This window comes from Brassica oleracea, chromosome C5 (genome assembly GCF_000695525.1).
Source record: "Brassica oleracea var. oleracea cultivar TO1000 chromosome C5, BOL, whole genome shotgun sequence".
Taxonomy (NCBI): Eukaryota; Viridiplantae; Streptophyta; class Magnoliopsida; order Brassicales; family Brassicaceae; genus Brassica; species Brassica oleracea.
Genome location: NC_027752.1, coordinates 37554296 through 37565738, shown reverse-complemented (window position 1 = coordinate 37565738; position 11443 = coordinate 37554296). Strand labels below are relative to the sequence as shown.

The window sequence follows — 11443 nt, the reverse complement described above, 5'->3', positions numbered from 1 at the left end:
CGATGTAAACTCCTCGTAAACATTACATGGAGTTTACATCGAATGTTTACGAGTGATTAACATCGAAATATTTACGAGGATTTTACATCGAAATGTTTACGAGTGATTTACAACGAAAGTATTTACGTTTGCTTTACATCGAAATAATTACGTGGGCTTTACGACGAAGTCTTACGTGGCGTTTACGACGAATCCTTTCCCTGCGCTTTACGAGGAATATATTTCGTCGTAAACGTAACGAGTCGTTTATGACGAAACCTCCGTTACGACGGACGTTTAACAACGAAACGTTTTTCGACGTTAATTCGTCGTAACACCCTGTTTACGACGAATTTACAACGAATACTGCCCTAGTAAAAAATATGTTTTCTTGTAGTGATTGCGTTAGCAGCATCGAATGGATGGGAGATCCATCATCTCGATGTAAAAACGGCATTCCTACAAGGTGACTTACAGGAGGAGGTGTATGTTTCCCAACCAGAAGGGTTCAAAGCAAAGGGCAGCGAGCATAAAGTGTATAAACTACACAAGGCTCTCTATGGATTGAGACAAGCTCCTAGAGCATGGAGCATCAAACTGAATTCGATCTTGAGAGAGCTGAGTTTCGCAAAGTGTTCTAAGGAGCCGTCACTCTTTCGGAAGCAAACTAAAGGAGCCATACTTATTGTAGCTGTTTATGTTGATGATTTGCTCATCACAGGGTCAAGTCTTAACGCCATACAAGACTTCAAGGAAGAGATGGCAGCAAAATTCGAGATGAGCGATCTAGGGAAGCTTACCTATTATCTTGGGATTGAAGTAACACAGCTTGAGGATGCTATAATACTAAAACAAGAAAGATATTCTGTGAAAATCTTGGAAGAGGCGGGAATGAGTGAGTGTAACTCGACGCACATTCCTATGGATCCCGGATTGAAGCTAGCAAGATTGATACATGAAGATGGAACTAATGCAAAGGAGTTTAGAAGGAACATTGGCTGTCTTTGGTATTTGATACATACCAGACGGATCTTGCTCAGTGTGTTGGGGTTCTTAGTCGCTATATGCATGATCCTAAGACATCACATGCAGTGGCATTGAAACAAGTCATGCGATATTTGAAGGGTACGTGCTCGCTTGGTCTGCGCTATGTGAAAGACTGCAAGAAGGGGTTAGTTGGCTACAGTGATAGTAGTTACAATGTCGATCCAGACGATGGGAAGAGTACAACAGGACAAGTCTTCTATCTAAATGAGTGTCCGGTTACTTGGTGTTCGCAGAAACAAGAAGTCGTTGCTTTATCTTCTTGTGAGGCAGAATACATGGCGGCTACAGAGACAGCAAAGCAGGCAATATGGCTACAAGAGCTCCTTGAAGAGATCACGAGTGATGGTGTTCAAAATGCGCTCATTCGTATTGATAATAAGTCTGCAATCGCACTCTCGAAGAATCCAGTATTTCATGGACGTAGTAAACATATTCACACAAGGTTCCATTTTATTAGAGAGTGTGTTGAGAAAGGTCTGGTGGACGTGGAGCATGTAGCCGGAAGAGTTCAAAAGGCTGATATTCTAACCAAAGCACTTGGAAGGATTAAGTTTAAAGAGATGAGAGATCTCATTGGAGTTCAAAATGTGTCTGAAGATGACTACAAGCTTAAGAGGGAGAATGTTGACCTAAGCTTGTAGATAGCTTTAGTTATAAGTTATAATTATCCTAATGAGATTAGGTTAGATTGAGAGTTATCTATAAGATATGTTTCCTAATGAGTTTAGGAAAGTTAAAGTAGTATATAAGGAGATGCTATGATTGTGGCATAACTTATGAGTTTGAGTTTGAGGCTTTGAGAAGTAATTAACAAAGTGAGTACTTATTGAGACATTGAGCTTATACTCTTGATTCATAGTGTTACGATTCAATATTTGTTACATTAGAGGCTGTCTTCTAAATGGTGTCTTTTTGTTTGCAGTGGGTTTTATCCCCAAAGTACTTCAATTTTCCACTTCCTATAACGCTGACGATGATCCATATGGGGTTCTCTGGATTTGTGGCCTTCCTTCTTATTCGCGTGTTCAAGGTATTTAAATAACTCAGAGAGTTTCATATGTACACTCCCAGTTTTGGCTATGCGTCCTTGCATTAGAGTTTTTTTTATCCCCCTCCATTTGTATGGAGTATGCTTAAGCAAATCATATGTGGAGTGGCTCTTTCAAAATATGGTATCTTGTATGGACCCTTGGACTCTTTTCTTGCTTGTCCGGTGATGAGTTTCTCCTATGTGTTTTAGGTTGTAGCTCCGGTTAAAATGACATTTCAAATGTAACCAAGCCATCTTACTCGGTACTTTTTTCCATTATTTTTTTTTCTCTTTTGTACTTAAGTTCCATCATATCTCTATTTTGACACACTTCTTGTGTCCAGATACGCAACATGTGTTGTACCTATAAGCGCATTCTTTGCATCAAGCCTGTGGTAAGTTCCTGTTAAACCTAGTTAAGTTTCTTGATGCTTTTCTCCTACTTAACTTTTTAATTTCTGAGTTGACCATCGAGCTAGTCATACTTGACCCAAACTGCCTCTTCTCTATCTTATATTCTCCTTTGTGCAGGTTTGGCATTACTGCATACTTGCACATTTCTGTTGCCTTCATTCAGATGCTCAAAGCTCTAAGTATGCAAAGAGACTAAACCATTTTGGCTAATTAATCAATATTTGCGTAGACTTTCTGTTCATTTTACAAAGCTACGTGACTCTGGAATTTTTCAATGCCAGTAGCAACGTTTATCATGGCAGTTATTCGCGGCACTGACAAACCAAGGTGCGACGTGTTCTCCAACATGTTGCTGGTCAGTGTTGGAGTTGTTATATCTTCTTACGGAGAAATCCATTTCAATGTAGTTGGGACGGTCTATCAGGTCACAGGCATCTTTGCTGAAGCACTTAGACTGGTGCTAACTCAAGTTCTTCTCCAGAAGAAAGGGTTGACATTAAACCCTATTAACAGCTTATATTACATAGCTCCCTGCAGGTACTCACTCGTGAATACTGATAGTGCTCAAACAACTATATGTGCTCTTACGCTTGTATCTTGGTGCAGTTTTTTGTCTTTCTAGCTTTCCCTTGGTATGTGTTGGAGAAACCCACGATGGAAGTTGCACAGATCCAATTAAACTTCTGATTCTTCTTTTCAAATGCTCTGTGTGCTCTTGCCTTGAACTTCACCATATTCTTAGTGATAGGGAGAACAGGGGCAGTAACTATACGAGTAGCTGGTGTTCTCAAAGACTGGATTCTCATAGCACTCTCCACTGTCATTTTTCCTGAGTCAACCATCACTGGACTGAACATTATTGGATACGCAATTGGTAGATTTCTTCATTTCACAACAAGTTTGATTTGTTGTAAACATTTTTCCTAGCTTGATGACTGTCTTAACTATCTGTTTCTTGTCATGTATTTTGACAACAGCGCTATGTGGTGTTGTCATGTACAATTACATAAAAGTAAGGGACGTGAAGGCGTCTCAATTAACTGCCGACAGTCTCCCGGATCGAATCAATAAGGTTAGTCAAAACATATTCGACCCCTACCCTAAGTAACCTTTCTACTTGGTAGAGATTATGATTCCATAAAAATAGATGCAATGAATCTGTAAAACCATGTTAGAAACATGATAGCTTCCCATGGAAACAATTACTTTTTTTTGTGTATATGTAATAATGTAACAAACTGATGAACACAAGTATTACATATAGGAGTGGAAGATGGAGAAGAAGTCTTCAGATAAGTTCAATCCTGATGTCGGTGGAGAGTCCCAGGAGTAGGAGCCGAGATAAACGATGAGGAAGCCCCTTTGATTACGTCACGGCTATCTCATATTGGTCGGACGCAGCTCGGAAATCAGGCCGCTTAAGATGCTAGTAAAAAAAAACGTATGATAGAGGTTTTGCTTCCTAGTTCATTTACTTTTTTTTTTGTTGCGTTAAAAAAGAAAAGGAGCATCATCATCATCCCCGATTATTACCGATGACTAACTTAAAAACGGTAGTCACAAATTCGTTGTAGTGAATTGACGTTAGTGTTATATTTATACATACATATTTGGTCTTTCATCATTACTTGATTCTGGATTTGATTTCGTTACAATCCAAGAGTTATGACTTCTGAGCATCATCAACCCTTCTATATATGGTGATGATGCTAACTTTAGTCTAGATCAATGTTGGTACTATATAACCTCTCCAAGGTAAATTTGGGTCAAGGGTAAAAGATGATTCTCCAATAATAATGAAGTTATGAAGAAGGTGCTACAAAACGAACCTATAAAAGTTGCAACAATTACCTAAAGACTTAAATGTGGTCACGCATGTGTAAAATTATCTGTATGGATTGTTCCAAGCTAGTAAATTTTCTACAGTGGAAATTCCTGACATTTTCTACAGAGGGACAAAACAGAAAGATCCTAATGAGAACGTGAAAGAGAGTATATAACATGGTACTGAATTTTATACAAAAGAAGTGATAGGTTACTACAAAGAAAACAAATGATGAAATATACAAACCCTCTCCAATCAAAACCCAGATTCAAATGACTGGGGTGAAAAGAAACAAAAGAACATGAACATAAACAACCCCAAGCCTCGTCAACTACCAAAGCACACAACCCCTCTCTCTCTCATCCATGAAATGGATTGTGAACAAATGAAAAGGCAAAGAAGATATATTATCGAACCTCAAGACGCAACTTCCTCATTACACGTGAATAACATATACAGGCAGAGATTCTATCTTCCCATGTACTCCGGATTCCTCAAGTATAGTAGCTTCCTCGATTGCGCTGGAGGAGCTAATCCTGGGATGTCCCTGATGTCCTTGTTATTCGGGTTGACGATCTGAATAGAGTTTATACAACAAGAAACAAAAAAACAGAGTTACAACTTTCCAATGAACAATCACAACTTTCATTTCACTGGAATGAGCAATGTACCTTCACTACGATAATGGCTATCACACCGCATACAATGAGAAACAGGAACATCATTATGCATTTATCCGTAGCCACCTGAAATAAGAAGACGCAGAGATTCACGTTTTGTGGTCAAGCCAAAGGGAAAATTTTGTGTTCATACGAGGTTATATACCTGTCTCCCTATCTCTTTCACAAGCTGTGATGCTTTCTTGATAGAGAACTGAATCGTGTCTAAGTGGTTCACAACGCGTCCCATTTGATCCGTCTGCAATACATTTCGGATTATTTGTGACTGTACACATAAGACTAACAGGGAATCGATGGAAAATGCTTTGCATTACCTGTCCCTTTAAATTAGCTGCAGTTTGAGTTCCAACTTCTAGTGTTTGTTCTACAACCTGAAAAGAACAAGAATGTTACCATAGATATAGTAACAACAAGTAAGTGGAACACACTTCTTCATTTTGTAGTTTACCTGTTTTGAGCGCTGAATGGCCTGATCAGTCTCATCCATTCTTTTCATTCCAGCATCAACAAGCTCCTGGTTTGACATAGCTATACATAAAACGACATAAGCCCCACCATTCTAAAATATTCAACTTATTGTTAAACTCAATTAGGATATTTCTTTAAGCGAGACCTTTGTCTATACACTTGAGCAACACTAAGGATATCAGGCCAACCGATAAAATTTCTAGTAAAGTACAACCGTTTACCATAAACTTACTCACATACATCAGAAATTATGACATGCCATTAAACAAAGAGCAAAAATAAATAGTTCACCATATTCAAAGCATCAAGGAGTTTTAAGTTTAAGCTTCAGACATACAGTCTCTTGATGTGTTTGGACAATTCAATTATTAGTAATCATAGAAAAGCAAGCATAGAGGACTAACCTGAAGCGACTTGAACATTGTCCTCAGGTGTAGGTTCGGCGCTGGGTCCAGCTCCCATATCAAAAAGTTCAATCTTCTTGTTGCCAAGGGTACTCATATACCTGAAGTACACAGACCAAGTTAACATGCATGAACAGACAAAACTAATAGGAACCTAAAAAGGACGGTGTAAAAGGTTCAAGTAATGGAGAGCTTCTAAAAGTAGAATGATAGAAGCACTTACGTTTTTCTTAGAGCAACATAAGAATTGAGTTCCTTAATCTGCAACATTAAAACACGATGGCTGGCGAAGTTAGAAAAGCAGACATGAACAAACAAAGCGGTAGTAGACACAAAGTGTAAAGGGGAGGGATAGATAACATTTGACACTCAATATCTAACTTTAAATATATCAATATTGGTTACAATGGCACTAAAAATTAAGCAAACTGGAATGCGATTAATGCTGTACGAAGGTGATTAAGTTACTTATTCATACATATACTTGAGATGCATCTCATTGTTGTCCAAAAAAAGAAAGGCATCAGTCTAACTCACCATAGACTGTTTCTCATCATTCAATTGCTTATTTACTTCAGGAGGATTACTAGCTTCCTCATCCTTGAGTTCACGGTCAAAATCCTTGACCAACCTGAGGAGACAGCATTAGAGAGATATAGAAATATATTTGGTCACATGAGTAGTGTTTCCTTGCTTGTCAGCAAGCTCAAAAAGAGAAGAAGAATAACGCCAACAAGTGATAACCTTTTGCAGTCTCGCATCTTGTCAGTGAGTTCCTCGAGTTGCTTGGTTTGTCGAGTTGAATCCTTGATCTTATCCAACCTCTGGAAACCATTCCTGTCAAAACAAACGATCTCTAAATGTTACTTTTAAATTCCTCAAAATCGAGTATAAGAAAGAGCATACGCGAGGGCTCGGAAGTGGTCACGGATTTCGCCATGGATCTGCTCCAATTGGGGGCTCATCGGGATATTACAAGCCATCTCGCCGGGAGATATTCAGAGCTCCGACGATTATCAATTCGGAATTCCCCGGCGAACCCTAAACACACAGAACTAACAAAGGCCCCAAAACGATAAAACCCTAGCTTTTTGACGATTAACTCAAGTTAGTTAGAGACATTTCCCAAAACGGAAGGAAAATTCAAAACAAGTATAATTAAGGTAAAATTTAGAGAATGTGAAAAACGCCTAAACACACGAGAGTGCCTGGAACAACGGAAAGGGAAAGAGAAAGAGATGAAGAAGCTTACGTCAGATATATGATATTAAATTTTAATTAATTAAAAATACACGTATTGTGACAGCGCAGCACCAACTTATTTGGGGGTCCATATCAAGTTATCAACTCTGTATATATCCTTTCTTTGAATAAATACTCAAACTACTTGCGTTACAAAATTATTTCATTTTTTTTGAAATACACATTGTTTGCTAGTACTTGTTAGGGAGCTCAAGGACAGTAGCAATATTAAGATTACACTAATCTTCATCGCTAAGATCAACATTAACTACGTCCTCAACGTTAGGACACTAATCTTCATTGCAGGCGGCGAAGCGAGAGTTTTGAGCTACGAATCGACGAAGCGTTTTTCGCGGGACGAGTCACGGAGCGAATTAACTCGACTCGGGCGATTTTTAGGGTTTCTGTTCTAGGCTGACTCGTTGTTTTTAACGGATTTGCAAAACGAGGGCTTATATTTTAAGAAATGTTACAGAGGAGCCGCTATGTAATTGAAATCTATTTAATTAACCCTCTACGTAATCAATATTGGCAAAACCTACTTTTGGAAATGCCTGAACTTGTTCTTTCCATTTTCGTGTTGCAAACCAAAATAGTCTTTTTTTTTTTTTTTTTTTTTTTTTTTTTTTTTTTTTGAAACACAACCAAAATTATCTCAATTTCCAAGCCAAAACATCAATGCAATACCATTGTCTTGGATGATTCTTTTGCTTTTCCCACAAGTTATTGGATATATTTTGTTAATCAACCCTAATTCATGATCACATTATCATGAGAACTCAGTACATGAATCAACAAAAGTCTTCTTCCATGAAAAGATCTCCAAAAACCAGTAAACAATACAACAAGACGATAACTTGTAATCAAATCACACAGAGACTTGTAAAGGACCAGGTTTGAAGAAATATACACATTACTATGAATGAGAATCATCACTGCGTCGTCTAACACACCCACTACACAAAAGAAAGCCCTAATATCAAAACCCTAAACTCATCAAAGTCTCCATCTTATCTATTATTGAAATCCCTACATACCGATCTTTCTTGTGAGATGTTCTTGAATCAGCGGTCACTGTTCTTCCTCTTCCTAGGGTTAATCTTCTTCCCGGAAGCTTTATCTTTAACGTCCTCAAGATACTCCAATGCTTCTTTAGCTTTCTCCTTGGCGTCTTTAGATTCGATGCTCTTGTTAACAGCTTCTTCCTCTAACTGAGCCGCCGCGTTCTTGGCAGAAGCTACCGCTATCTCCGCCGCTGCGACGAGAGCCTTGGCCTTTTGTAAGTCGAGAACCGTTCCTGAGCCGTCGTTGTCAAGAGACTTGGGGAAGAAGGAGAAGTTATTAGGGTCCAAGCATGGCGGGCAAGTGAAGAAATGATCGTCGGAGGAGGAGGATGAGCAGTTGAGGTGAGTGGTGGAAGAGCAAAGGAGGCAGATGTTAACAGCGTCTGGAGGAGGGGGGGCGACGTAGACGTCGAGACAAACAGGGCAGAAGAGGCCACGATGCTCCTTGAGCAAGCAATCAGCGCAGAGTCTCCGGAAAACGTTGTCTTTGATGACGGTGAGGATGAACGGCGGCTCAGGCTCCTCGCAAGCTGCGCATTGGAGTTGACTCGGTTCTGGATTCATGGCGAGAGAGAAAGAGATGGAAGAAGCGTTTGTGTTCTCAGAAGGTTTTTCAAGATCTTTGGGTTCGGAAGAAATGACAACACAACTGTATTCCGTTGGGAGTTGAAGGACTTATATAGGAGACTAAGTATGGATCTTGATTCTTGCTGAAATATTAAAAGTTAAGCTTTTATTTTACGTTACTGTAAGTAAACATACAAAGTAAACATTATGTGTACGTACGTCTTTGTATATATATTTAAGAAGATAAGACCAGAACTCTGTTTCTTCATTGCTTATTGCAAAAACTCAACAAATGCGAGACTAGATTCCTCTCTATCCATCGTTTTCAATTTCATACAACCAAATAGGAAAATACAATTTTCCATCGCAAAAAGCTTTAGCTCTGTGATTCAACTTCCTTCAGCTTCTTGTCTTCCACAAAACGTTAAAAAGAAGGTCAAAATCAAGTTCACGATCATCACTCTGCCAGCATAAATGGGTCGACTTCTCCGAGATCTGCCACCAACGGTTCTAACTCTGATAGGTCCTCGTCTTCTGGGGCTAAGTACGTTGGAAATGGAAGCTTTGAGATGTCTGGTTTCTTGTAGAATGCATCTTTTATGAACACAAAGTTTCCTTCTGCACCAGGAACCTGTAACATCAACAAAGACTCACCAATCTGTAGGAAGACCCAACCACACTCACATAGAACGATCCTAAAGACACCAACTTGAGATACTTACTTGTCCTCTAACCCAGATGAGGTTCCTGGCAGGATCAATCTTGTAAACCCAAACGTTCTTTACTGTCCTCTGCTCTGCACCCATTCTCCCAGGCATCTTTCTTCCCTTGAACACCTGCTCACAGAGTTAACAAGTCAGTTCTTGCTTTAGAGATAATTCAATCAAAAGAAGCATTTTGACACATACCTTTCCCGGATCATCTCTTTGACCAGTGGAACCACCTTTTCGATGTGCCTTTGAACAACCATGTGATGCCGGCCCTCCTTTCATCTTATATCTTTTCATGACTCCCTGCAAATTACATCAACAACACATCCATCACTCTACACCAAACACTGTTCCACATTGTTACTTTGACTATTCCAACACTTATGTTCTATGTCAAGCAAAATAAAAGATGAAAGCTTTAAATCAGTTTTCACCTGAAAACCTTTCCCACGAGTGATCCCAGTGACATCAACAAACTGCCCAGGAACAAAATGACGCACACCGAGTTCAGTCCCAACGGGAAGCAGAGCGTCCTCCGTCACAGGAAACTCTCTCAGCTTCCTCTTCAACGGCACACCTTGAGCTCTGAAATGGCCCAACACAGGCATCGTCAAATGCTTAGCCTTCTTGTGCCCACATCCAATCTACAGAACAAACAACACCAACATTAACTAAACCACCACGAGCTATCACTCACTCATCAAGTAGCTTTACCTGTAGCGCAAAGATGCCTTCTTTCCCAACGGTCTTGACCTGAGAGACGATATTGTCATCGACCCAGAGGATAGAAACGGGAACCCTAGCTCCCCATTTGTCCCAGAGAGCAGTCATCCCGCACTTTACGGCGATGATCCCTGTCCTTTTCGAGCTCCGGGACATCTCTCCGGGTTTCGCCTCGATGATCCGAGTCGGATCGGATTCATTACCGTCGAGTAATCCAGCGTCGGAGCTGAATCGTCGGATGAGGAAGAAGCTAGAGTGGGGAGGAGTTTGCGAGGATGTAGGGGTTATAGATCGGATCGATAGAAACTGAGTGATGCGAGAAACGAGGCCTCTTGATACGGCGGCCATGGGTTTCGAATCGAATCGAAGCAAAGCTTCAATGGCGGAAGAAGAGAGAGACTCGGAGGAGGAGGCTTTTGCGTAGGGTTTTAGATGGGGGGAGTCGACTGTTGCTACTCTTGACGAACCCGCTAAGCGAGAGAGAGAGAGTCTTCAATGATTATTTTATTTATTTTCCCTCTTTTTTTTTAAAGGTAAATTGGGCCAAAATACAAAAAGAATGTCGAAATTAGGTGGATACCCATCAGAAAAAAGTTGTGGGCTTTCGATTGTCAGAAGGCAAAGCAAAATGACGATAAGGCCCTTATATACGATAAGGAAGAGGTTTTGCCGTAGGCTTAGTCTAGGTTGGAGGCTAAAAGGGTTATTGTTTTCGATTGGGGGTTAGTAATCATTAACCTATTATATATATCCGCTAAAATAACTTTACGGAGTTTACAAATAGAATTGACGAATGAGCGGGTTCTATCTCTGACAACAGCCTGTGCATGGAAATGAGCATCAGAGTAAAAAAGATCTTCGAAGGCATGCAAAAAGTTTGTATGGGGGCTAGAGTGAGAAAGCTCATGTCGGGTTTCGCTATAAAAGGGGATCCACCCGGTAAGCTTCTGCACCATAAACACTAAGAGTAAATTCAGAGAAAATTGAAGGTATTAATTAGTTTCATCGTAGTTAATTTATGACAGTCCTATATATAGAATGTTTTAAGGAGAATGATCATCGTCATGCATTAATTGTTGTTCGATTTTCAACTTATTGTTTTGTATTTTTTTCTTATGTAATCTGAAGATATGATCACCTGTCATTAAATATGAACATGATTAGCTCGTTTTTTTTTTTAATTTTGCTGCAATAAAAATGGCGGTTTTCATATCATCGTCATGCATTAACTCTTGTAGTATGTTGTTTCTTCAGGATGGTTCGCTCTATCCGTATTTGGCTAGGTGAATG

At 39.7% G+C, this 11443-nt stretch overlaps 4 protein-coding genes across 4 annotated transcripts in view; 1 reads left to right on the top strand and 3 right to left on the bottom strand.

Annotated features, from left to right (window-relative positions):
- Nucleotides 1-3922, top strand: part of LOC106292236 (probable sugar phosphate/phosphate translocator At3g17430) — a 6132-nt gene extending 2210 nt beyond the window's left edge. Inside the window, 9 exon segments of the mRNA XM_013727841.1 lie at nucleotides 1949-2056; nucleotides 2267-2298; nucleotides 2401-2451; nucleotides 2588-2649; nucleotides 2722-3017; nucleotides 3077-3344; nucleotides 3448-3542; nucleotides 3735-3789; nucleotides 3792-3922. Coding sequence (XP_013583295.1) covers nucleotides 1949-2056; nucleotides 2267-2298; nucleotides 2401-2451; nucleotides 2588-2649; nucleotides 2722-3017; nucleotides 3077-3344; nucleotides 3448-3542; nucleotides 3735-3789; nucleotides 3792-3892 — 1068 coding nt within the window. The 3' untranslated portion in view covers nucleotides 3893-3922.
- Nucleotides 3923-4458: 536 nt separating this feature from the next.
- Nucleotides 4459-7079, bottom strand: LOC106295717 (novel plant SNARE 13-like). Its single transcript, XM_013731691.1, has 10 exons — nucleotides 6754-7079; nucleotides 6592-6684; nucleotides 6385-6478; nucleotides 6071-6108; nucleotides 5848-5948; nucleotides 5424-5503; nucleotides 5290-5346; nucleotides 5121-5213; nucleotides 4967-5041; nucleotides 4459-4871 (listed from the first exon to the last, which is right to left on the bottom strand). Exons 1-10 carry the CDS (start codon nucleotides 6828-6830, stop codon nucleotides 4764-4766), a joined length of 816 nt encoding a protein of 271 aa, XP_013587145.1. The 5' UTR covers nucleotides 6831-7079; the 3' UTR covers nucleotides 4459-4763.
- Nucleotides 7080-8153: 1074 nt separating this feature from the next.
- On the bottom strand, nucleotides 8154-8717 carry LOC106292235. Its single transcript, XM_013727840.1, has one exon. It carries the CDS (start codon nucleotides 8715-8717, stop codon nucleotides 8154-8156), a length of 564 nt encoding a protein of 187 aa, XP_013583294.1.
- Nucleotides 8718-8925: 208 nt separating this feature from the next.
- LOC106295716 (50S ribosomal protein L3-2, chloroplastic-like) lies at nucleotides 8926-10611 on the bottom strand. The gene is made up of 5 exons (XM_013731690.1): nucleotides 10145-10611; nucleotides 9865-10074; nucleotides 9629-9733; nucleotides 9443-9556; nucleotides 8926-9351 (listed from the first exon to the last, which is right to left on the bottom strand). Exons 1-5 carry the CDS (start codon nucleotides 10499-10501, stop codon nucleotides 9178-9180), a joined length of 960 nt encoding a protein of 319 aa, XP_013587144.1. The 5' UTR covers nucleotides 10502-10611; the 3' UTR covers nucleotides 8926-9177.
- Between the last annotated feature and the right edge of the window lie 832 nt (nucleotides 10612-11443).